This window comes from Pygocentrus nattereri, chromosome 30 (assembly GCF_015220715.1).
Source record: "Pygocentrus nattereri isolate fPygNat1 chromosome 30, fPygNat1.pri, whole genome shotgun sequence".
NCBI lineage: Eukaryota > Metazoa > Chordata > Actinopteri > Characiformes > Serrasalmidae > Pygocentrus > Pygocentrus nattereri.
In genome coordinates this window covers 16,375,411-16,401,892 of record NC_051240.1, presented here as the reverse complement: position 1 = coordinate 16,401,892, position 26,482 = coordinate 16,375,411, and the positions used below count along the sequence as shown (strand labels likewise).

General features: G+C 41.7%; 2 protein-coding genes across 2 annotated transcripts; one reads left to right on the top strand and one right to left on the bottom strand.

Moving 5' to 3' along the window:
• Positions 1-751: 751 nt before the first annotated feature.
• faimb (Fas apoptotic inhibitory molecule b) lies at positions 752-9,851 on the bottom strand. The gene is made up of 4 exons (XM_017714949.2): positions 9,619-9,851; positions 8,357-8,585; positions 2,487-2,536; positions 752-1,426 (listed from the first exon to the last, which is right to left on the bottom strand). The coding sequence occupies exons 1-4, from the start codon at positions 9,730-9,732 to the stop codon at positions 1,277-1,279; spliced, it is 543 nt and encodes a 180-aa protein (XP_017570438.1). The 5' UTR covers positions 9,733-9,851; the 3' UTR covers positions 752-1,276.
• An 843-nt stretch (positions 9,852-10,694) lies between these two features.
• ccdc80l1 (coiled-coil domain containing 80 like 1) lies at positions 10,695-21,915 on the top strand. Its single transcript, XM_017714947.2, has 7 exons — positions 10,695-13,231; positions 14,145-14,301; positions 14,401-14,537; positions 15,214-15,365; positions 15,550-15,653; positions 17,458-17,541; positions 21,127-21,915. Exons 1-7 carry the CDS (start codon positions 11,495-11,497, stop codon positions 21,423-21,425), a joined length of 2,670 nt encoding a protein of 889 aa, XP_017570436.1. The 5' UTR covers positions 10,695-11,494; the 3' UTR covers positions 21,426-21,915.
• Positions 21,916-26,482: the final 4,567 nt, after the last annotated feature.

Genomic DNA, 26,482 nt, shown 5'->3' with positions numbered 1-26,482 from the left:
AATCCTTTTAAAACACTATTAGGTGTCTACAGCATGAACATTTTAGATCCATGTGCTGGAATGATCCTTTCTTTGAATTAACATCAGTTTGTTCACTGCTTATGAAAAGGCATTTTGCATTAGGAAAAATAAACATCTGAATGAAGCTAGCGGAATCTTAATCTCTCAATCTACACCGATCAGTGTCCACTTTATCAGCTCCACTTACAGTATAGCTGCGCTTTGTAGTTCTACAGTTACAGTTGCTAACTTTTACCCTGTTCTTCAGTGGTCAGGACCCCCATGGACCCTCACAGAGCAGATACTATTTGGGTGGTGGGTCATTCTCAGCACTGCAGTAACACTGACGTGGCGGTGGTGTGTTAGTGTGTGTTGCACTACTACGAGTGGATCAGACACAGCAGTGCTGCTGGAGTTTTTAAACACTGTGTCCACTCACTGTCCACTCTGTTAGACGCTCCTACCTTGTCGGTCCACCTTGTAGATGTAAAGTCAGAGACGACAGCTCATCTGCTGCTGCACAGTTTGTGTTGGTCATCCTCTAGTCCTTCATCAGTGGTCCCAGGACGCTGTTGGCTGGATGTTTTTGGTTGGTGGACTATTCTCAGTCCAGCAGCGACACTGAGGTGTTTAAAAACTCCAGCAGCACTGCTGTGTCTGATCCGCTCAGACCGGCACAACACACACTAACACACCACCACGTCAGTGTTACTGCAGTGCTGTGAATGACCATCCACCCAAAGAGTACCTGCTCTGTGAGGGTCCATGGGGGTCCTGACCACAAGAACAGGGTAAAAGGTGACAAAGTATCAGAGAAACAGTCATAATATTATGCTTGATCTGTGTGTATAGAATTTATTTAATTTCTACTAAAGCAAAATATTTGTATTAATCCTATGAATTAGGCTGTAGTAGCATGTATATTGCTACATATTGACTGAACTATTCTTATGGGACATTAATTAGGCCTAATCTTGGACTAAACTGCCATGCAGACTTCCTGTAGTCTAGATTTAGGCTTATTGTAAAGGTGTAGAGGTCTACGAAACTGGCCCTAATATTCAGTTTGTTATTTCTTACACCGTTTTCACAGGACTTGGCCACTGTAAATACATGTGTGTAGCATTATGCAGCTTTTCGATTGATCTCATTCTATCAGCTGTGATCTGAATTACTGCTAGGAAGTAGCTCCTTCACTGCTTTGCCTCCTTAGCCTCAAGTACCGAAAATGATACAGGTACTTGACTTGTAATTTTCAGCTCAAGTCCCATTGTCTTCACTCCATTGTGTCCGTAATCCTCGTCCCATCCACAAGTAGAGAATGGATTATTCCATTTCTTCTCTTCCCAGTGCTGGTAGCTTTTATGCAACACTCATGGTTCCCCACCGCAAAGTGTGTCTCGGTGCCGTCATCTGCAAACTCCCCCTGTATAAACCACAGTAAAAGCTATGAAAGCACACCACATATTAATATCCTGCCAGGACAATTGCAGCTTCAATTGCAATTTTATCTGATTATAACTATTCATAATGTATGATGATTGATAAACAATTTGCATATATATTATATTATAATATACACTATATTGCCAAAAGTATTCAGTTGTCTGCATATGAACTTGAGTGACATCCCGTTCTTAATCCATAGGGTTTAATGTGATGTCGGCCCACCCTTTGCAGCTATAACAGCTTCAGCTCTTCTGGGAAGGCTTTTCACAAGGGTTAGGAGTGTTTATGGGAATTTTTGACCGTTCTTCCAGAAGCACATTTGTGAGGTCAGACACTGATGTTGGACGAGAAGGCCTGGCTTACAGTCTCCGCTCTAATTCATCCCAAAGGTGTTCTATTGGGTTGAGGTCAGGACTCTTTCAAAATGAAAAAGTCTAGTCTTAGAAGTTGGTGGCATGCTCTGCTTTCAGTGGTATTGAGGTCTGGACTCTGAGGTCAGTCATTGTTCTGTGAACACCAGCAGCTTCTTCGTTTGATTTGCAGACATTCTTCTTTTTTGGTTTATTTCCTTTTTTCAGTGAGGCTTCTTGACAGCTACACATCCTTTGTCCATTGACTCTCACAGTGGATGGATGGACAGAAACACCTGTGGATGTTTTCAGATCTGAAGCAGCTTGATTTTCTCCGCTCCCTCCGAGATGAAAGCTTTAAGTGCTGTTTATCTGATGGGGGCAGTTTTGATGTCTACCTGGCCTGGCCTGGTTGATAGGAGTCTCACTTCTCTGCATCTTTCAAACATTTTTAGATCTCGTGTTTTGGAAACACTGTTTTTTCACTTATTTTTCATTGAACTGTCCTCGTCCCCATGCAGGTAGATTACCTTATAAATAATAATAACTTGAATAAATGGCAGTTTAGACTTTTGTGGAAATTAAATAAAAGGGTGGTCTCTGACTTTTGCACCAAAGTGTACTTTTAATTCACTGAAATGTAGTGAAATGAAGCAGTTACTGAAAAATTTGTAGTTGTTATGTTACCGTGGTTTCCATCCTTTGCCCGTTGCACCAAACGTCCATGGTATCTTTCTCTGATAAGTTATAAAAACAAGAATTATTTGGACCAGCTGGTGCTTTAAAGACACATATAAAACACACATTAGCACATTGAGCACATACACAGCCACTATTAATGCAGTTCAGTATACTTGCGGCCCTTCATGCACACACACTCTAAATATCTAGGTTCCCCTATATATTTGTTCTGCATGCTTAAAAAGTCAGAGCAGATTGTTCGCATGGCTTTAAAGTCCATTAAATATAAATTCCAGGAATTTTTAAAACATTCCACGTAAGTCCAAGTCGATCAGAGTGGTTTGATGTTAAATGGCTCATTGTAGAGAAACTACTAAATTATTTCGTTACAGTGGTGGTGATGGGAACCAGGGGTCATAATGTCTACAGTGCAAATACAGACATTTTATTTATTATTCACAAATAATCAGTGAACATATCTTCTTTTTACATAAGGCTGATGATGGCAATGGAAAACGTGGGTGGAAAACAATTCATTCTGTTCAATTTGGCCGTATAATGCTGTGTATGGGGCAGTCATGAGCTGGAGGTTAGGGAACCAGCCTCGTGACCGGAAGGTCGCCAGTTCGATCCCCAGAGCTGACAGCACATGACTGAGGTGTCCTTGAGCAAGACACCTAACCCCCAACTGCTCCCTGGGCACCATGGATTGAGCTGCCCACCACTCCGGGCAAGTGTGCTCACTGCCCCCTAGTGTGTGTGTGCTCACTAGTGTGTATGTGGTGTTTCACTTCACTGGTGGGTTAAATGCAGAGGTGAAATTTCCCCGTTGTGGGACTAATAAGGGTCACTTAATCTTATTATATCTCTCCACCAAAAATAGATGATAAAATATACACAGTCTTATGCAAAAGTGTAAATACCCCCAGTAAAATGACATGTTGTGTTGATTTTCTAAGTGAGAATATGTTGCCAAATCCTCAAGTCTTAAATATGACATTAAAAAAAAAAAAAAAAAAAAAAAAAAATATATATATATATATATATATATATATATATATATATATATATATATATATTGCAGAATTTTTATTTATTTCCAGAGTTTAACATACTGTGAAAAAAATTATATCAAAATAAATAACAAAAGGTTCTATAATATTTGCAAAGGCCACATTTTATGTTTATTTTTTCCAAAATGTTTTAGTAAGCAAATAAACATTAACTGTGTTTTTCGATATGCGTGTTCTCTGTAAACGACGTGTGCTTGTTTTCTCTCATAAAATCAATATAATGAAATTTGACCAGGGCGTGCAAACTTTTGCATACAACTTTATATACAGTCATGTGAAAAAATTAGGACATCTCATTAAATACATAGTTTATATTAAGAAGTATGGTCATATCAATTTTTGATCTTCTTTCAAACCATACTTTTAGATAAAGGTGATGTAATTGTAACATCACTGCATCATCATAAAGGTGATGTGATTGTATCACCTATAGAAAAACAATGAAAATTTGACCTTTTTGTCATTTATTTTACAAAATACATGGAAAAAAAGATGCCAATTCCTACTAAGGAAAAAGTTAGGACACCCAATGCCCTAGCTGGTATTAACCCCTTTGGCTGAATTAACCTGAGTTAGACATTACTTATAATTGTCTGTCAGTCTCCGACATTGACTGGGAGAACGTTTATCCCGCTCCTTCATGCAGAATTCTTTCAGCTGTGTGATATTTGAACCATTTCTCCCATAAACAGCTTGTTTCAGATTACCAGTCTCAATCTCTCAGGATCGCAACAGGATTAGGATCCAGGCCTTTACCAAACTACCCATTTCTTTCTTTTGAGCTGTTCATTGGTGGATTTACTGAAATGTTTTGGGTCATTGTCATGTTGCATGGTCCACATCTGCTTCAGCTTCGTTGTTTGGACTGATGGTCTCACATTTTCCTCAAGCACCCTCTGATATAATAAAGAATTCACAATGGGTTCTATGTTGGACAGCTTGCCAGGAGAGCTACTGCAGTAAAGCAGCCCCAAATCTTGACATTTCCACCTCCATGCTTTTCAACTGGTATGAGGCTCTTGAGCACAAATGCTGTGCCAAACTTGTCTTCTGTCACTGAGCCCAAAACAATTCATCTTTGGACTCATCTGTCCAAAGCACATTGTTCCAGATGTCCTGGAGCCGTATTACAGAAACATTGAAATCTGAAGTCTGAAGTCTTATCTTTTCTGCTTAGTCACCATGACAACTTTAGTTACGACTGAATTTAGGACAGAAGCTATTACAGAATAATAGTTCTTAAGTTCAGAATCTTATCCAGAAACATCCTAACTAGACAAAATTTCCTAAATTCTGTCCTAACTTTAGGATAAACTGCAAGTGTCCTCACTTCTGTTTTAACCATCTGTATCTATTGTTTTATGCAGAGAGAGGCAACATAGATCACTGTAATTAGCATAATGACGCTGCATTTATCTACGCTGAAAACTTTTTTTTTCTAACAGCGTTTTAAAAAAACCCAGGTGCTACAGACACAATCTCCACCATCCCCTCTTATTACCTTCATTTGTTGTTTGCTAAAAACTCTCAGATACAGTGTAACAGTAATGGTGGTGAGTAGTGAGGAGATGGAGCTGAACGTGTGTCTGTTCATTAGCAGGAATAATGATAGCGTGCTCGGCTAAAGCGTTTGGGAAATGGAGACTGAAACTGAGAGCGGTGATGCTCTGGTAAACAGCACAAAGTGCCAACACCATATTCTCAACTTTCAGTTTATTGTGTTTTAGTTTTATTTGACATTTTTTACATCAGTAACAGTAGCTAATGTTAGCTGTCTCGCTAACTAACCTGATTATGTGCTTACATTTCAGCTGTGCGCGTATGGTTGGTTGCTAGGTAACAGATGATGGTCGACTTCAAACAAGGAAGTTAAGATTTCCTGACTTCAGATAAGAAGCTGTGAGACAAGATAAGATTCTTAAGTCAAGATAAGATTTGCTTCTGTAATATGAATTTGTGAGCAATCGTATTTTGACCTTTGTCTTGTTCTTAAGTTAAGACCAAAAGATAGGACGTTTCTGTAATATGGCTCCTGGTCTTTGTTTAGGTGTTCTCTGGCAAACTTTAGTCTTGCCTTGATGTTTTGTTATTTATTTGGACAGCGAGTGTTTCCTTCTTGCACACCTCCCATTAAACTCAAACTTGTGCTGTCTCTTTCTGATGGTAGATGCATGTGCTTTGACAACAACTGTGAAAAGAGCTACCTGTGGGTCTTCCTCTATGCATCTTATACGTCTTATACGTCTCCTTATGGGCTGAACTTGCTAGGCCGGCCTGACCTGGCCATGTTGGCAGTTGTTTTAAATGTTCTCCACTTGTAAATTATTTTCTGGACAGTGGAATGGCTAACGTCTAATTGTTTTGAGATCTTTTTAAATCCCTCCCCAGACTCATATGCATCTACAACCTTCTTTCTGAAGGCCACAGAGAACTCGCTGGATCTCATCCGCTCACTTCAACATTCAAGAGCAAACTAAATGTCTGAGGTTTCAATAAGACAGGCTCCTCTGAAATCCTCTCTAATGATGTTCTAATCATTTGCAGCTGATGTGGCACACCTGATTCTAGTTTTAGGCAATTTTAAGTAGTAATAAACTTTTTCCTCACAAGAAAACTGCATTTCTATTAATTGGGTTTTATAAAGACATTTCTTCAGTTTTATTTGTGACTTATTACTGCTGGTCTGCTTCCCATTCCCTCCTCTGAACTCCACAGCTTTGGTGATCGTGCATTTTCCAGAGTCTGCGCCACTGGAACTCTCTAACTTCTCATATTCAGCAGTCTAATTCTTGGTCTTATCTAAATCCAACCTTATAACACATCTGTTCTGTCTTGCATACAATCTTCCTCTATCCTAAACTAATATACACCGATCAGGCATAACATTCTGGCCACCTCCTTGTTTCTACTCTCACTGTCCATTTTATCAGCTCCACTTACTGTATAGCTGCACTTTGTAGTTCTACAGTTACAGACTGTAGTCCATCTGTTTCTCTGATGCTCTGTTACCCTGTTCTTCAGTGGTCAGGACCCCCATGGACCCTCACAGAGCAGGTACTATTTGGGTGGTGGGTCATTCTCAGCACTGCAGTAACACTTACGATGGTGGTGTTTTAGTGTGTGAGCGCTCGTCTCTGATTTTACATCTACAAGGTGGACTGACAAGGTAGGAGTGGACAGTGAGTGGGCACAGTGTTTAAAAACTCCAGCAGCACTGCTGTGTCTGATCCACTCATGCCAGCACAACACACCACCACATCAGTGTTGCTGCAGTGCTGAGAATGATCCACCATCCATGGGTCCATGGGGGTCCTGACCACTGAAGAGCAGGGTAACAGAGTATCAGAGAAACAGATGGACTACAGTCTGTAACTGTAGAACTACAAAGTGCAGCTATACAGTAAGTGGAGCTGATAAAGTGGACAATGAGTGGAGAAACAAGGAGGTGGTTGTAATGTTATGCCTGATCGGTGTAGCTCATGTTAGTTCGTCATCTGTGCTGTGAATGTGTATCTTTGTCTCTGCTGTGTCATCTGTCTGTATAGTGTTATGTATTTGTTTCATGTGCCACTGATTGTAATCTATAAGCTAATAAGTTTTGGGTCAATATTGTTAAAATGAAGATCAAATGTCTGTTTAAATATGTTCATGGGTTGTTCTGATTTTTTCACATTACTTTATATTTTAGGCCAAACCTAGTTTCAAACGATGTCTCAGGCATTAGGCAGCACATTTTTAACAGCTTCATGCAACAACTGTCAGTGAAGTAGCTTTTAGAAACCATTAAACTCTTCTGGTTCCTATCACCACCACTGAACTGTAAGGCCCAGTGTCATTTCACCCCTCTCCCCTACCACTGAGCCCTTAGTCCTATGTTTGGCGCGTTCACGTCTGGGGTAGGGTGTCCTGATTCTTGTTGAGAGAGGGGTGGGGCGAAGTCTTAGGGCTCATGACCCTCCAAACGGAGGTTTTGCAGAGACTCCAGAGAGATATGAGCTAAAAAGAAAAACTGGCATGTTGGCTGAACAAGAGACCAAAGAAACCCACAAATGTGAGAATTTTCTTTGTTTAAAAATGATGATAATATTGAATTATCTGAGTTTAATGTCGTTTCTATGTATTATGGACATTTAATTTGAACAAGAAGCTGGAGAATATCTTCAGCTCCATATCACTGAAGAACTAGTGGTGGGCGGTAATAAATGTAACGAGGAGCAAGGAGGCGGACGCATATGCGGAGATAAGCGACTTTTATTATGGGCTAAACCAGGGTCATAGTCTAAACGGTCCGGGGGGCTTTAAACACAGGCTTTAAATACATGAGGAACTGGTGGGAACACAGGTGGAAACAATCAGGGGTGGAGTCATGAAACGAGGGGGCTGGACTAAACCAAAACAAAGAACACGGGCTAAACCACAACACAACGTGAACACATGGACAAGACTGGGAGGGGCCAATCGTGACAATAAATGATATCTTAATATAATAATATAATATCTTATATCCCCTCTTTGAAAGCATAAGATGCCCTAAATGTAACTAAAGCTCAGCAGTGTAACTCAGTTACAAGGGGTTAGGGTGACACTCGAGGGGTAGGGGTAAAAGGAAGAAATGGGATTGGGCCTAAGTTTCTCTAAATTGATGCATTTCACGTTGAACCACTCTGAACCATTTAGTTACACATACATTTTGACCCATCTGAGGAACTCCCCTTTAACTTATATAAAAACAGCTCTACTTTGTGAATGGCATAGGCAATCAACTGCTGGTCGTTTTATTCCAAACATGATTTCCTCTCTTACCGAGCACAATCCTGCAGTCAGCACCATCTAGCTTCAGCAGCCAAGTTTTGGATATTTTAGACCGGTTGTCCAAAAATGACTGGAGGCTTTTCCCATTGATTTCCAGAGTATACTCATAAGCAAAGCCTGTGATTGCTTCAATATTTATAGTGGCTTTTGTTCCTGTACTTCCAACTGGGAATGTCTCCTTGCCCACCAGTTTGAACATCCAGTCCCTTCTGAGGACTTCCTTTAAGAAAAAAGATCACCAGTCAATGATCATGTGTTGAACATGACAGACAGACAGACAGACAGACAGACAGACAGACAGACAGACAGATAGATAGATAGATAGACAGATAGATAGACAGATAGATAGATAGATAGATAGATAGATAGATAGATAGATAGATAGATAGATAGATAGATAGATAGATAGATAGATAGATAGACAGACATGCACAGACAGACAGACAGATAGACAGATAGATAGAAAGATAGACAGACATGCAGACAGACAGGCAGAGGGACATAGATAGACAGATAGACAGACAGACACAGACATACAGATAGATAGATAGACAAACAGACAGAGAGATAGATAGACAGACATGCACAGACAGATAGATGGATAGATAGAAAGATAGACAGACATGCAGACGGAGATAGATAGATAGATAGATAGATAGATAGATAGATAGATAGATAGATAGATAGATAGATAGATAGACAGACATGCACAGACAGACAGACAGATAGACAGATAGATAGAAAGATAGACAGACATGCAGACAGACAGGCAGAGGGACATAGACAGATAGACAGACAGACACAGACATACAGATAGATAGATAGACAAACAGACAGAGAGATAGATAGACAGACATGCACAGACAGATAGATGGATAGATAGAAAGATAGACAGACATGCAGACGGAGATAGATAGATAGATAGATAGATAGATAGATAGATAGATAGATAGATAGATAGATAGATAGATAGATAGACAGACATGCACAGACAGACAGACAGATAGACAGATAGATAGAAAGATAGACAGACATGCAGACAGACAGGCAGAGGGACATAGACAGATAGACAGACAGACACAGACATACAGATAGATAGATAGACAAACAGACAGAGAGATAGATAGACAGACATGCACAGACAGATAGATGGATAGATAGAAAGATAGACAGACATGCAGACGGAGATAGATAGATAGATAGATAGATAGATAGATAGATAGATAGATAGAAAGACACAGATTTTAGCTCACCTTTCCATTTATGTAAATAACACGTTTCCCTGTGGTGGTTCCATGTTCAAATTCAATCTGGTAAATCCCGTCACTCAGAGACACTTCCCACATACCCACCACATCCCTTGACATTCTGCCTAATTGACTGCACTTCCAAACCTTTCGTCAGGTCACGTGTGTGTTTCCTCTATACTATCCTCGTTTTAATCGAATCCATGACATAATTACAATCTCCGTAGCTCTTAATTGCCTTTTTAAATTCCTCAGGGTACTGTCTGGGGATGTGTCCTATCCCGTGCTCACTCAGCAACAAATGCATTAGTGCTAAGAGGCTTAAATTACCAGCCCAAGTGTACGTGTGTGTGTGTGTGTGTGTGCGTGTGTGTGCTAGGACCATATGTCCATTTGAGAGTGGTGGTCATTGATATTAAAGAAAAATGCTTCACTGCAGTAAAATCAAGGTCAAAGTACTGCGTATGAAAAACATTCCGGAAAATAATTGTAAATATGTTGTTCAGCTTCAGTCCTTGTCTTTGTAAATTGGTAATTACAACTATGAGGGAATGATTTTGGAAGTGTTTTCCTGAGTTCGTGATTTTTTGGGGTAATTTTGCCTAAGATTTGTTAGCTGTATGTTTCAGACCAACGCAACCATCAAAATGTAACTTCTTTTTTGCCCTGTGTTTTGGATCCTGCTTCACTAGAAGCGCTACCAGCAGATGGCAATCTCACTTTCACTCTCTCATATACTGTTCCCAATATATGGTGCGGTGGGATTAAATGCACCCACCCATGCGTGTTATCTATCCAGTGCTGCCAAATGTACTTTCAATTTTTTTTGTTTTATTTGATGGTGCATTTCATCTCAATTAGTAATCAGTATTACTGTAGTAGTTTGGCTTATTTGGCTATTTCTAGGACAATAAACTGAATTCTAGGCCGTTCTAAAATCTGTGGCACGAGTAGATCAGTGGGCCAAACTGACCTAGGAGTGACCAATAAGCTAAACCAGGCTAAACTAGTCCTGAAGTCACCAGACAGTTTCTCTATTTACCGACTTCAGGACTAGTTTAGCCCGGTGTAGCCTACTTGGTCACTCCTAGGTCAGTTTGGCCCACTGATCTACTCGTGTCACAGATTTTAGAACAGCTCCCTCAGCGCATGCGCTCACAGCAAATGTGGGCGGAGTCGAGTCTCCACTAGCCAATCCTAACGCAGCAGGCGGGGTTTGCGGGAATACGGGTAGGGAAAAAACACAACGCGTGCCCTGCGGCCAGTCGTTCAGTCTCCACTCGTTCCTGTAACGCGTGGACCTTAGAGGGCGGTGAGAACCGATGGAGGCTATGGTCCCGTTCGTCGTGGGAGGGACAGAGGTGGTCCAGGCAGAGTAATCGGGATTTTTCCGCGCCGTCAGCTGGAGAGGAAAGTCGAACAGGCTGCAGAGATTGAAGGGGTGAGTTTCTGACTTCTTTTCCCGGAGTCGAGCTTAGGCCAGCGTTGACTGGGAAAACGCGAAAACCAAGTTGCTGATTTTTCACGTCGGTTGCGAGTTAAGAAACTCTCCTGACAGTCTGAGGGCTCCTTAGCTTCGAAAGGGACCAGAAGAAGGGAGCAATTGTTCTCACTTCTCAGAGAACTTCTCTGAGTACCGTTATTTCGCTGACTTGAGACCTACGTGATGTTTGTTCACCTTCATTTGGCTTTGATGAACGTTTGTGGACTTGGTCACTGTGAGCCAGTATTAGGAAATTAGCTGGTCATTATTAGAGGATTATTCTTCCTCTGGGAAATCCACACAAACGTGCATCTTGCCTTAAGAAACAAGGCAAATGAGAGAAAGCTCTCCGATGCCTTAATATTGGACGTTTGCGGATTTTCCTCCCGTGACTTTACTATGATGAAGCTGTTTGAGTTCCATGTGGTTTTGTGTGTTCTGGTATGGACAGCACACGCATCAGATTTCAAGTCGTTGTCGTCAGTGGCCACGCATTTCAGGAAAACACGTAACCATGCAGAGGAAGGCCATTCAGAATCACAGTCAAACAGCATTGTCAGCGGTTTTATGGACACTGTTGCACAATCAAGCCGGGCTGCAGCCATCTCAGGGAACCTGGCACCTCCTCAGGCAGATCAAGCTACGGATTCTTCAAGATCTCCGGTGAGGAGAGTTGTGAAGGGGCGTAGACCTGTACCAGCCAGGAAACCGGGCAGCGTCCCGGCTCCAGACGCCTTTCCTCCCCGTCAGGGTCCCCAGGTCTCCTCGTTCCGTGTGCCCAATGGCACCAGCTCCATAAACGTCCTGGCTGGTTTTGCCGGGAGGAACCGTGTGCTGGTCATTTCGGCGCCACACGAGTCAGAGGGCTACTACAGGCTGATGATGAGTTTGCTCAAGCCGAACGTGTACTGTGAGATGGCGGACCGACACATGCAGCAGATCGTGATGTTCCATGAAAAGGGAGAGATGGGAGGCAAAGTGAGACGCGTCAGCAACCAGGGCACCGTCACAGAGGAGCCGCTAGACCCAGACCTGGTGCCCAGGCTGATGAGCTTCCTGAAGCTTGAGGAGGGGAAGTTCGGCATGGTGCTGCTGAGGAAAACTCTGCAGGTGGAGGAGAGATACCCATACCCAGTGCGGCTGGAGGCCATGTACGAAGTGATAGACCAGACGCCCATGCGCAGGCTTGAGAAGGCCAGGCAGAAGGGCTTTGTGGAGAGATGCAGGGCTGCAGGAATGGAGGGCCAGGTTGTGCAAACAGCAGGCTCCAAGCCTAGTGAGAGACAGAAGGGGGCTAGACCTACCCTTCAGCCCAAGCCCACCCGAAGTACTGCAACCCCACTGACTATTGTCACCACCACTACAAGACCAACAACTGTACCTATAGCTACTACAAAACCTCTAACCACAACTTTTGCAGCCACAACCCAGCTGCCTACAACTATTGCCTCAACCACCCTGCCTACTACACTGCCCTCAACAACCACTACCTCCACCACTCTGCCCACCAGAGCAGAGCGCACAGACCTACAAACACCATCACACAGACACAAAGCCCCACTAAGCACCTCAGATCCCACCTACCGACCTGCTACAACCAGCCGACAAAGGGATCACACTAGCGAAGTAACCTATCCCTCTATTACCTCTGCCTTCATGCCCCAGCATGGAGACAAACACAAAGACCGCACAGATAAGATTTCACCCAGAGCCTCACCTCCTGCACCACACGCCCGCAGGCGGAAGCCCATCAGGGACAGACTGCCAAAGGGAAAAAACGTAGGGAGGGAGCAAATCGATGAGCACGCAGGAGAGCGTGAAGCAGGAAAACCTACTGCAAGTGAACCAGGGGAGAACCTTTTGACCACCAAATCGGTCAAGGCCACACCTGCCAAAGCTGAGAAGAAGAAAAAGACAGAGAAACCTGAGAAACCTGTGAAGAAAAACATCGCAGAGAAGAAAGCATCAAAAGCCTCCAAGGACACAGAGGCTAATCTTCGCAACAGAAACGCAGCAAAAAAAGCAGACAGCTTGGACGGGAAAGGTGCTGCTGGCAAGCGCGTGGAAAAGCCGACTGAGCCCAGGAGATCACTGGAGACGTTTCTGAGCTATTTTGAGAAGAGAAGACGTCTTCTTGTGAGTAACTCAGACCTAAGGAAATACACACACACACACACACACGAACAAAATGTTTTTTTTTTCAGTTTTTGACATAATTTGAACATACCTCTGCTTTTCACATTGTCCGTAAATTTCATGATGAATTGACGAAAAGCAACAACCAACAATAACTCGGAAGAATGTCTGGTTCCATTGACTTACATTAAAAGTAAAGTTTATTTTTTCCTTCTCTTGTAAAGTTACCAATGTGGAGATACAAGATTTTGTTCAGACAATATACTGTGTGTGTGTGTGTGTGTGTGTGTGTGTACGTACGTATGTATGTATGTATGTATGTATGTATGTATGTCTGTATCTCAAGGGGCAATTACATGAGTGATTTTCAAACCTTTGATCTTTGTTCAGAGTGTTTTGATGTGAAATGATGCATCCAAGGGTTACAATGTGTACAATGTGTACAGTGCAAATCCAAAATGACCAATGCACCCACAAGTGTTTTCTGAGCTTTTATATGTGATCATGATAAAATAGTAATTAATTAAAAGAAATAAATACAGTGACTTTTGCCTGACAACACTCCACCTTGAATAAGTAATAATAAAAAGAAAAAAAAACATTTTAGATTTAACCCTTATTTTAAAACTTTTGAGAAACAACGTTTCAGGCCTCACGCAACGTATTTGTAACTATTTCATGTAATGACTTTCTGTGAGGGAGTTTTTAGAGGACTTTGGAAACTTCACATGTCTGGTTCCAATCGTCACCACTGTGAACAATTCTGACAAAGTTTCTGTAGAACTGAGCATCTCACATCAGTCTGCTCTGTATTACTTTGTTTACATCTTAACCATTTGAAGAACCAGTGTAATTCCCATTAAGTGTTTGAGAAAAACATAGCGATGTAATCAGTAAAGGTCTGTATTTGCAGGTAATCACTACTCCCAGTGAACAGAATCGTATGTACAGTCAGCAGAGGGATGAGTATCTGGAGCAGGTGTGTGACATGGCCCTACGCAAAATCTCCATCATCACTGTTTTTGGGCCCCTCGGCAACGGAACCATGAAGATAGAGCACTTCCAGATGGGTGAGTGCAGCTTTCGGCCTTTCATCTGTTTGGTGTCAGTGTTGGGAACATTTACCGCTTTCAAGCTCTCTTTTGTTTTGTTTGTTTTGTGGTTTACAGAGCAGGACAAGCCTGTGCGAGGCCTGCCAGACAGTGAACTCATCAACCAGGAACTCATCACGGCTTTCCGGAAGGAGCTTGGCATGCTTTACAACGACTTCTACATGGTTTTGACTGACTTTGACATGAAAGTGAAGGTTTGTTTCATTTAGTTCAGTCAGCTGAGTGGAAAATGGCATAGGATAAATACCACATTCCTGGAAAAATAAAGAGTTGGTTTTAGGAATCGGGGGGCGCATAACATTATGACCACCTCCTTGTTTCATTGTCCACTTTATCAGCTCCACTTACTGTATAGCTGCACTCTGTAGTTCTACAGTTACAGACTGTAGTCCATCTGTTTCTCTGATACTCTGTTACCCTGTTCTTCAGTGGTCAGGACCCCCATGGACCCCCACAGAGCAGGTACTATTTGGGTGGTGGGTCATTCTCAGCACTGCAGTGACACTGACGTGGTGGTGTTGTGTTAGTGTGTGTTGCGCTGGTCTGAGTGGATCAGACACAGCAGTGCTGGTGGAGTTTTTAAACACCTCAGTGTCACTGCTGGACTGATAGTCCACCAACCAAGCGTCCTGTGACCACTGTTGAAGGACTAGAGGATGACCAACACAAACATCATAAAAGGACCTTAAGAAAAACAGAGTATATGTCGGATGTGGGCCGTTTCACATGTAATCCCATTTTTCAGATGTCACAACAAGCTGGATTGCTTTAGTCGTTGAGCTGATCCTCAGTGTCCTCATTATAATTCGTGTGATGTTCATTCATAAATTCTTTCAGATTTTAATAGTGTGTTCTGTCTCTCTTTGGCAGCAAGAGTATGAAGTTCCTATCATAATGAAGGCAGTGTTTGACTACATTGACACATTCTCATCACGCCTCAAAGAGATGGAGCTTCAGAGGAAGCTTGGAATCGCTTGCAAGAAAGAGGACAAATCCAGATCGCTTGAGAATTTCCTCTCTAGGTTTGAGTATTTTTAATTATTGTTTCAATGTTTCTATTATTTAAATCTATAATGTTGAATTAAAATGGCCAGTAATCTTTCAAAGCAGACAGGAAACATGATGTAACAGTTGGACTGCATGTTATCTCCTAAAGAGTATTTTTAACTGACTTGTGCGCATTCTTATCGCAATCTCTTTTTCAAGGTTTCGCTGGAGGCGGCGGCTACTTGTAATCTCCACCCCTGATCATGAGGAGTGGGCCTATCAGCAGCAGCTTTATGCCATGACCAGTCAGGCCTGCAATCTAGGTGAGAATATCTAAAATAATAAAGGTTTATATTTTTGTATTTGGGAAAAACAGGGACTCTTAGATACAGCTGTACACCGATTAGGCATAACACTCTGACCACCTCCTCGTTTCTACGCTCACTGTCCACTTTATCAGCTCCACTTACTGTATAGCTGCACTTTGTAGTTCTACAGTTACAGACTGTAGTCCATCTGTTTCTCTGATACTCTGTTACCCTGTTCTTCAGTGGTCAGGACCCCCATGGACCCTCACAGAGCAGGTACTATTTGGGTGGTGGGTCATTCTCAGCACTGCAGTAACACTGACGTGGTGGTGGTGTGTTAGTGTGTGTTGTGCTGGTCTGAGTGGATCAGACACAGCAGTGCTGCTGGAGTTTTTAAACACCTCAGTGTCGCTGCTGGACTGAGAACAGTCCACCAACCAAAAATATCCAGCCAACAGCGTCCTGTGGGCAGCGTCCTGTGACCACTGATGAAGGACTAGAGGATGACCAGCACAAATTGTGCAGCAGCAGATGAGCTGTCGTCTCTGACTTTACATCTACAAGGTGGACTGACAAGGTAGGAGTGTCTAATACAGTGGACAGTAAGTGGACTGTTTAAAAACTCCAGCAGCACTGCTGTGTCTGATCCACTCATACCAGCACAACACACACTAATACACCACCACCACGTCAGTGTTACTGCAGTGCTGAGAATGACCCACCACCCAAATAGTATCTGCTCTGTGAGGGTCCATGGTGGTCCTGACCACTGAAGAACAGGGTAACAGAGTATCAGAGAAACAGATGGACTACAGTCTGTAACTGTAGAACTACAAAGTGCAGCTATACAGTAAGTGGAGCTGATTAAAAGGACAGTGAGTGTAGCCTGATCAGTGTATAATAGAGCTGTGTAATTAAAATTAGACACAAGCCAATAAAAGATGTACCCAACTGCTTACTTTGTTTACTTCTCTGCTGTGGTGATGTCAAAAGACAAGTTTCTGTGCTGCCCATTTGAATAAATCAGCTTCTGGTGTTGCATTTCATGACTCACTGTATTGCAGATGTTTTCAACTAGTATGGAGAATATCCCATATAAATGAACTGTGATATGTTAGATTAATTTACAGCAAAGCTGCAACAAGTCTTCTCTACAGAGGTCTCTTGCTGTGTTCCAGTTACTGAGTGAACGTACTGTTGACGTATTCCATTGCTTTTCCTAATAGAGGTATTAACCAAAAAGCCTGGTTGGAGAAAATAACCTTCTCGTGTGCTTTTGCTGGGGTTCTCCTGATTTGAAACAGCCCACATCTTAATTGCACAATCTGTAGTGCCTCACAGGGATGGATGGCTCTAATGAAGTAAAGATGAAGGGGCCGTTCAGAACTTCGGCAATGTGGTCATGGGGTGGGTGGGTGGGTGTTGGGGGGGAGGGGGGCATTCCTAAGGATCCATCCCAGCATTCTTCATGGCCCTGTAGGATCTGTGGGTGTCTGGGTCATGCATAGCAATCCAGCGGAGACCACTTCCTCTCCAAAGCATGACAGTTTGACTGATGCCCTCGTAACTTCTAGGCCCTGTTCCAGACCAAAATAAACAACAACGTACATCTTTGATTCCAATTACATGCCTGCTTGAGTCAGAGAACATCTATGGAAACATGTTCTCATAGCCTGTGCTCAACAGAGGGCCAGTGAAGAGGAGGAGGGGGCTTTGGCTTTGCTTCAGTGCAAGAACTTCATGCCGTTTGTTCTCACTCAGCAGTGATGGTTTAGCCCTGAGACTGAAAACGACCGGTCTGTCTTATCTTCTGCTTCAGGTCTGCGTCACATGTCTGTGCTGAAGCTGGTGGGGAAGGCCATGGATGACATGGGTGGAGTCTTGGAGCTCTACCCAATCAATGGTAAGGCTTGGGCCTTAATACTTGATGTATAAAGTGTATTATTCTTTGATCATCACATCTGTTTTCTTGGTTCTAATTGAACCAATACATCCAAACATTGCTGAAAGTACTGAAGCACTGTCATTGTTGCACATAACCTGTAGCACTGTGCTGAAGTCCAGGCCATGCACAGAATTTTGAGTTCAGGAACTCAAGAAGGGAAAAAAAGGCATCATGAATGTGAATTAAATGTATACCCTTGTGTGGTGTTCAGGTCTGTGGGATACATTTTAAGTGTTTACCAAAAGAAAAAATGATGTGATTTGTTATTATTTCAACCTCAGATTTTTGGTCTTTGCTCATTTTCTGTGAAGAACATATAAAATATCCCATTTCAGGGCCTTCACTCTGTTCACCCCCCCAATACATTTATATTACGCACGTGGTGTTGGGCTGAACCCGTGGGGAGTAAAAGTGTGGAGGTGCTGTGTCCTTCACTCTTTTCTCCTCCTACAGGGCCTGCTGTTATTGTGTGTGTGTGTGTGTGTGTGTGTGTGTGTGTGTGTATGTTTGTGTGTGAGGTTGGACAACATGGACAGGCTGCTGACTGGCTACAGCTGCTAAAGCAGAACCTTACGCTGGCCACTTGTGATATATTTTAAACATGACTTCAAAAATCAATAATGCAGTGGATCCACCAGACCACTGAGTAACACACACACCAACACCACACAAGGGTTAAATTGACACTTTACAGCATAGTGCCAACATTCGTATACAGAAACAGTCAAATCGTATTTCAAGGAGAACAACATATTGATACTGGTACATACAGTATACATAGGTATACTGGTTAAAATCTTTCCTCCAGTATGAGTTTCGTTGTAACTGTGCTATAAATGAGCTCAGATCGTGCAATATACAAAGACTGCAAACCATGCTTACCTTAGCCCGTTTAGCTGAGTCACAGATGTTTTAGTCACATTTCAAACGTAAAGGAAAATGCAGCTCCTGCAATGAGATCCCTCTGAATGACTGGGAAACATGTATGAGGCTTGAGAAATAGTTGGCCTTTATTCAGATTTCCTGTTCCACCATAAATGATGCAGCGGGTGGGATAATGTGACTGCTGCTTCATTTAAGGTGGAAGAAGAAAACAGCAAACAAGAAGCTTCACTTTTCTGCAGCCTGGCAGAAATGAAGAAACGACAGTTAGCACAGTTTTTGAGCCCAAGGTGCGAGTGTTGAAAAAGCAGTACATATCTATACGTTTGTCTATGAATTGTTCAGTTTTGTTTTTCATGTTTTGCACCAAAATATGTCAGATTTACTTTGGTTGTTAAAAATGGTTCTTATTAAAGGTGATGGGACATCCCAGAATAGGGTTCTACTGTTAACCTACAAAATAGGTTTAGATATGCATCTTAAACCGTTTTATTCGAAAATAAAAGTATATTATTATGATATATAATAAAATGAAAGAAAATTTTAATTATACTGTGTTTTACATTTTTGGCCATACAGCCTGCTACCGTTACCTACTCTGCTCTCTAAATGCTGATCAGTAAAATTATGTATGTTTTTTATATATATATATATATAATTTTTTTTTATTATTATTATTTACACACAAACACACACACACACACACACACACACACACACACACACATATATATATATATATATATATATATATATATATATATATATTGTGTGTGTGTGTGGGTTTGTGTCACTGCTGTCGGAAGAAAATCTCATATCTCCATTTTTTAGTCTTTGACATAATTTCAAAGGACCTATTACTCTTTACATTGTAAATTTCATGATGGATGGACCAAAAGAAACGACCCAAAATGACTTGGAAAGACGTCTGGTTCCATTGACTTACATTAAAAGTACAGTATGTTTTTTCTTTCTCCTGTAAAGTTACCATTTTAGATATACGAGGTTTTGTTCCAACAGCAGCGATGTGTGTGTGTGTATATATAATATACTCTATATTTAAGGGCTCCACACAGCCTCACATAGTTCCTAATGCCACTTACTGCCAGTATAATGTTTAGTTGTTGGTTAAAATCATTTAATGCTTCAGATTTTCAGTGTTTTGTTGGTGGGATTTCCAGCACCGTGGCAATACGTGCTTCTACCACAGGTCAGAGTTGCTGAGGTCATATTTACTTTGGCACCAGTACTGCTCCAGAGTGGGCCTTAACAGAGACCCACATGCTGTCTTCGTGGGGTGAAGCCTCGCCTCGCCATGAAATTAATCTTAAAGAATCTACATATAACACACAAATATTATCCATGGCGGGCAAAAGGGCACTTAAACGGTCAGCTTGAGCCCCCCTTGGGGTCTGTCTGCACATATGCCTGCAAAAGTCTTAGGCCACCCAAGAAAGTTGTGAAAGGCTATTTATCAGACCAGAAAGAGACAAAAAAAAAAACAGCATAGAAGAGGTGTTTTTCTAGTGCTTGCTGCCCAGATAAGTCCTAAAAGATGCCTCAGATAGCTCAAGACTTCTGCTCTTTGCTATATTACTAATTCAATTTTTATTCTTTCTTTTAGTATCATTAGTACAGATAGCACATCTGTATCAATGGGTACTAGTATTGGGCCAATAGCAGCAAAAAAAATTCTGAATTAGATTCATTCTTTTTTTTCCCTTCTGGTCAACACTGATACCCACGGATACCCATATACCCATATGCCATCTCTACACAATACTAAGGCCCAATCCCATTCACCCATCGCCCCACCACTCAGCCCTACCCCTCTGTTTTGTGCGTAGGGTGTCCCGATTCTTGTTGAGATAGAGGGGAAGGGCGAAGTGTTGGGGCTACATGATCCTCCAAACGGAGGTTTTTCAGAGACTCCAAACACAGAAATATGATAACAGAAAAACCAGCAAGATGGAGCACAAGAGACCAAAGAAACCCACAAATGTGAGAATTTTCTCTGTTAGAAAATTAAGATAACCATTGTATTATCTTTTCGTTTCAATGTATTATTGCACTTTTCTTCATAACAACCATAAAAATAATTAGTGATATACTGATGTGTTTACATTCTGGTGCTTCAGGCATCAGAACTACTGCACCATTTAAGGTGGAACGGGAAAATTTGAACAAGAATCTGGAGAATATCTGACTTCAGCTTCATATCACTGAAGAATTAGGGGGTGGGTGATAATAAATAATTGCCCCCCTCTTTGAAGGTGTATGATCCCTAAATGTGACTAAAGCCCAGCAGTGAGGAGCTGAACTTTCCCCTCCTCTGCTGTCCCTGCAGACGGGCAGGGTCGCCTACAGAGCAGCGCTAGTAGCTGTTAATGAAGTGATGCTCTTTTTATTTGAGGGTCTCATTTCATAGGGAAGATTTCAAACGCTACCCCTGTAAGACACCCGAAAACAAGGGCTAGGGGTAAAAATAAGAAACTGGGTTTGGCCTGAGTCTTACATGAAGTGTTTCAGTTAGAATAGCTTATCTAAAAGCTATTTTTATATTTAAAAAATGGGCCAATGCTCAAGATTTCAGCATCAGTTTTGGAGGGATCGGTTTGTCAGATTACTCACTTAACCCACCCGTCCCTGCTTCTGTCACAGGAAGCGCAACTGTGGACCGTGAGGACCTGTCTGCCTCCCTGGTGCGTGACATCAGGAACTATTTCCAAGTTAGTCCGGAGTACTTCTCCATGCTGCTGGTGGGGAAAGACGGCAACGTTAAGTCCTGGTACCCGTCGCCCATGTGGTCCATGTCCATCATCTATGACCTGATCGACTCCATGCAGCTCCGCAGGCAGGAGATGGCCATCCAGCTCTCACTCGGCATGCGCTGTCCAGAGGATGGCTACAGTCACCACGACGGTTATCATGAGGGCTACCATCATGGTTATGGCTATTAAGAGGGCAGTAGAAAAGGCCGCCCTTGGTCTGAGCGCTGAGTGAGTCTTCTTCGTTTACAATGCAGGGAAAATGGAAATCCGAAAATAAGCATAAAGCACAGCAGCTGTGGTTACGGCGTGGTCACAGAGAATTATCACCAGGATGGCATTCAGTTTGATAGCGTCAGTATCATTTTGCTTAGATGTAAGGCTTCGTGTAAAGGGTATTTTTTCCTCTCTTTCTCCTTCTTTCTTTCTATTAGATGACTCATGCGTCATTAGTGAGTTCAGAGAATCACAGTTTATGGGAACGCTGGCAGTGACACGGTGTTCTTCTTGTGTTTACTTTGTTGTCTGAATGTACTCCACTTTATACGGGTTCATTTTTATTTTACTTTTTAGAACAAAACATCAAAACATTTGTAGAAAGTTAGTTCCATTTCTTTTGTGTTTTGTTTTTATAATAGTCGTTGTAGAGTGCTAATCCAAAGGAGTTCTTGTTTTTACAAACTGTGGGTTTTTTTTTTTTTTGGTTTTTTTTGGGGGGGGGGGGGGGGGGTGTTAATGGGGTATTTGTTCAAGGGGTATTTGTTGAATGGGTTCTTATATCTGGTTCCTACAATTTTTTACTGATTTCATATGTTCTACTGCCCCCTATCAGTCCGTAACATGAACTACAGTTTATATTGTCCCTTAAATCACATCAAAGGGAACCTCAGGCTGAAAGTCTCATTCAAAGATCTATAAATATAAACTCACCGGCCACTTTATTCAGTTCAGTTGCTTGCTAACAGAAATAGCTGATCAGCCAATCACACGGCCGCAACTCAGTGCATTTAGGCATGTAGATGTGGTCAAGACGACCTGCTGAAGTGCAGACCGAGCATCAGAACGGGGAAGAAAGGGGATTTAAGGGGCTTTGAACGTGGCGTGGTTGTTGGTGCCAGACGGGCTGGTCTGAGTATTTCAGAAACTGCTGATCTGCTGGGATTTTCACACACAACCATCTCTAGGGTTCACAGAGAACGGTCCGAAACAGAGGAAATATCCAGTGAGCGGTCAGTTGTGTGGACGAAAATGCCTTGTTGATGGGAGAGGTCAGAGGAGAATGGGCAGCCTGGTTCCAGATGATAGAAAGACAACAGGAACTCAAATAACCAACCAGAATCTCTGAGGAGCGTTTCCAACACCTTGTTGAAAGTCTGCAATGAAGAATTAAGACAGTTCTGAAGGCAAAAGTGGGTCCAGCCTTTTACTAGCATTAAAGTGGTTGGTGAGTGTATATATAATCACACAGTGAGGTCAAAAGAGCTGATTTTTCATATTTTCTGATTCTTTCTTTAAAAAATTATCAGAGCATAATCAATCAAATCAATGGAAAGTAGAATCTTTAAAATGTGAACTTGAATTCTGAATTTCTTAGTATTTCTCCCTCCCTCGCTTTAACACCTCCACAGATCAAATCCATGAGCGTCGTCTGAATATGTGCTTCAGTGGAAGGAATAAGACAAGAAAATATGTCCTTTTTGGACAAAGGCCTGAACATGGCCTCGAATGGGACAACACCTTAAAATGGAATAGTAATTTAGAAACGCTGTAGAATCTTAAATATTTCCTCATATTTTAATCTTGTTTTAACTTTTCTTTATTTAATGTTATAATTTTCTGTTGATCATGAAAAAATATTTTACCTGGACCACATTGCACACACACACACACACACACACACACACACACACACACACACCTGTTCAAAAGTTTGGAATCACTTGTCATATTAACTCAATGTTGTTATATTCAGTTATAGTTTATATCAATAGCAGTGTATTCAATAACTTGTTATATTTAAACATTAAAAATAACACACCAAAAGGCATTTATAGATGTTTTCAATATTTCAAGTATTTTGGAATCAATTAGGAATTATGAATGGATGGATGGAAATGATACACACTGTGATTTAGAATCATTTTCTGTGATTCTATTCTACCTTATAGACCAATCAGGCATAACACTCTGACCACCTCCTTGTTTCTACACTCACTGTCCACTTTATCAGCTCCACTTACTGTATAGCTGCACTCTGTAGTTCTACAGTTACAGACTGTAGTCCATCTGTTTCTCTGATACTCTGTTACCCTGTTCTTCAGTGGTCAGGACCCCCATGGACCCTCACAGAGCAGGTACTATTTGGGTGGTGGGTCATTCTCAGCACTGCAGTAACTCTGACATGGTGGTGTGTTTGTGTGTGTTGTGCTGGTGTGATTGGATCAGACACAGCAGTGCTGCTGGAGTTTTTAAACACTGTCCACTCTATTAGACACTCCTACCTTGTCAGTCCACCTCGTAGATGTAAAGTCAGAGACGACAGCTCATCTGCTGCTGCACAATTTGTGCTGGTCATCCTCTAGTCCTTCATCAGTGGACACAGGACGCTGCCCACAGGACGCTGGCTGGCTATTTTTGGTTGGTGGACTATTCTCAGTCCAGCAGCAACACTGAGGTGGTTAAAAACTCCAGCAGCACTGCTGTGTCTGATCCACTCAGACCAGCACAACACACACTAACACACCATCACCACGTCTGTGTTACTGCAGTGCTGAGAATGACCCACCACCCACATAGTACCTGCTCTGTGAGGGTCCATGGGGGTCCTGACCACTGAAGAACAAGGTAACAGAGTATCAGAGAAACAGATGGACTATAGTCTGTAACTGTAGAACTACAGAGTGCAGCTATACAGTAAGTGGAGCTGATAAAGTGGACAGTGAAATAAGGAGGTGGTCATAGCGTTTTGCCCGATCTGTGCATAATCTACCTTGAAATATGACCACTTTTGACACAAGTCAGTAATTTATTACAATCTCATTTATGATTGTAATTCCTGGTCTTTTTGGACAGCTCTGATCATCATTCTGGACGCAGCTAAAATTGCTTTTCTTTTCTCTTTTTTTAATACTTCATTTCTTAATTACTTTAAACTTGAGTTGTAAAGGACAAACATTCAAATCACAGTATACCGTATACCTGCATCCATATCAGCATCCAAATGGGTTCAGTTTTATTGAAAACAGACACCAAATTTTTGAACTGTGTTCCCAAACTTAAACACATACACTTTAAAGTTTTAATTTTGTTTATTAATGGAAAAATATTGCAGTGGAAAAAATAATATTACAGTTAAATTTGTAACTCATGCGTTATGAAGGCATTAAAACAAAATAAATATAAAAACTTTCCTAAATATACATATTCATTTTTTGGAACTACATAATTTAATCTTAATTTGGTTCATTTACATCACAGAAACAAATCTTAAGTCACAGTTTGGCAAAGCATTAAACAGGATTTCACACTGAAAGTTACACAGAAAGCTTTATGCCAGCAGCAATCAGCACTAGTGTGCTATGTATAAAACCTATGCAGTGAAGGGCAACTATAGACTACAGTGAATGTAAAAATTCATCCGTGACGGTTAGAATGAACTCACTTTGTCTAATAAAGAGTATTTTAATTGTATTTTTTAAATGTACTATTTCTTAAGGAGGTCTAAGCAGTTTCAAAATGTGCCAATTGTCCTCGATTTGTTGGGCTAAAACTGGGTTTTGGGAGAATGAAATAAAAACCGAAAACAAACCCAGATCTTTGTTCCAGACTCATTACAAAGGCAGGACAGAACCATATAGCATTTAATACCAGATAAATACCACAGTCAAAAAATGAGTCTACCTCATCGCTTCTACAGTTTACAAATGTTATATTATCATACATTAACGTCAGAGTCAAATACAAGTAGGTGTGTTATAAGTACTGCTGGTTTGGGAAAATCAACAGTGCCGAGTTTCTGTATCACTGATCAGGTATAACAACATTATGACCACCGTCTCATTTCTACGCTCAGTGTCCATTTAGTAACACTGATGTGGTGGTGGTGTGTTAGTGTGTGTTGCGCTGGTCTGAGTGGATCAGACACAGCAGTGCTGCTGGAGTTTTTGAACACCTCAGTGTCGCTGCTGGACTGAGAATAGTCCACCAACCAGGAATATCCAGCCAACAGCGTCCTGTCGGCATCAGTGACCAGTGATGAAGGACTAGAGGATGACCAGCACAAACTGTGCAGCAGCAGATGAGCTGTCGTCTCTGACTGTACATCTACAAGGTGGACTGACAAGGTAGGGGCATCTAATAGAGTGGACAGTGAGTGGACACAGTGTTTAAAAACTATGGCAGCAGTGCTGTGTCTGATCCACTCGCACCAGCGCAACACACACTAACACACCACCACCACGTCAGTGTTACTGCAGAGCTGAGAATGACCCACCACCCAAATAGTACCTGCTCTGTGAGGGTCTATGGGGGTCCTGACCACTGAAGAACAGGGTAACAGAGTATCAGAGAAACAGATGGACTACAGTCTGTAACTGTAGAACTACAAAGTTCTGGACAATGAGCGTAGAAACAAGGAGGTGGTCACAATGTAATGTCTTATTGGTGTACATAGATGTAAAAACGTGCTTTTCCAGTTTTTAACGAACAAATATTTAACTTACTTGGTAACTACTTACAGTTAAATACGCAACCGTCTTCAGTCAGTTTATTTTGGTGTCATTATGAAAGTGCAATTAAAGCACTTTCCAGTCTTTTGAACACTAAAGCCTCTACACAGTAGATGTGCATAACAGTATGCGTTACTGATTTAGACAACCTACATATTATCAGATAAAGCATTTCAGTTGTACAGATCCAATTAAAACATCCCGTTCTCTCAGCCTGCTTGGCTTATCCGACTTAAGCCGACTTATCAGATATGAGAATTAATTGTACCAGATGGTCCTAAGCCAACGGACCATAAAAGGCAGGTGTATGAAAAAAGCACCCAAATCACTGCAAAATATAAGACACAAGGAGAAAAACGACAGACTTAAGGAAGTCACGTGTGGTCAACAAACACACTGGTGTACAGTTGAAAAAAAGACAAGGGAAAGGCCAAAGTCTTGTGCGATAATCGATAAATGAAGATTAAAAGCAATCTTCAGCATAAAAGGCGAGATCTGTGGAAGTTGCAGCACTGCAACAGC

Bases quoted from the DNA above. Each gene is read 5' to 3' on its own strand.
- faimb (XM_017714949.2), bottom strand. From the start codon at position 9,732: ATGTCAAGGGATGTGGTGGGTATGTGGGAAGTGTCTCTGAGTGACGGG. The intron at 2,537-8,356 runs GTAAGAGAGGAA...ATAACTTATCAG, and splicing joins TGACTGCAGGATTGTGCTCG to AGAAAGATACCATGGACGTT. The intron at 1,427-2,486 runs GTAACATAACAA...TGGTTTATACAG, and splicing joins GGCAAAGGATGGAAACCACG to GGGGAGTTTGCAGATGACGG.
- ccdc80l1 (XM_017714947.2), top strand. From the start codon at position 11,495: ATGATGAAGCTGTTTGAGTTCCATGTGGTTTTGTGTGTTCTGGTATGG. The intron at 14,538-15,213 runs GTTTGTTTCATT...TCTCTTTGGCAG, and splicing joins ACTTTGACATGAAAGTGAAG to CAAGAGTATGAAGTTCCTAT. The intron at 15,654-17,457 runs GTGAGAATATCT...CTTCTGCTTCAG, and splicing joins CAGTCAGGCCTGCAATCTAG to GTCTGCGTCACATGTCTGTG.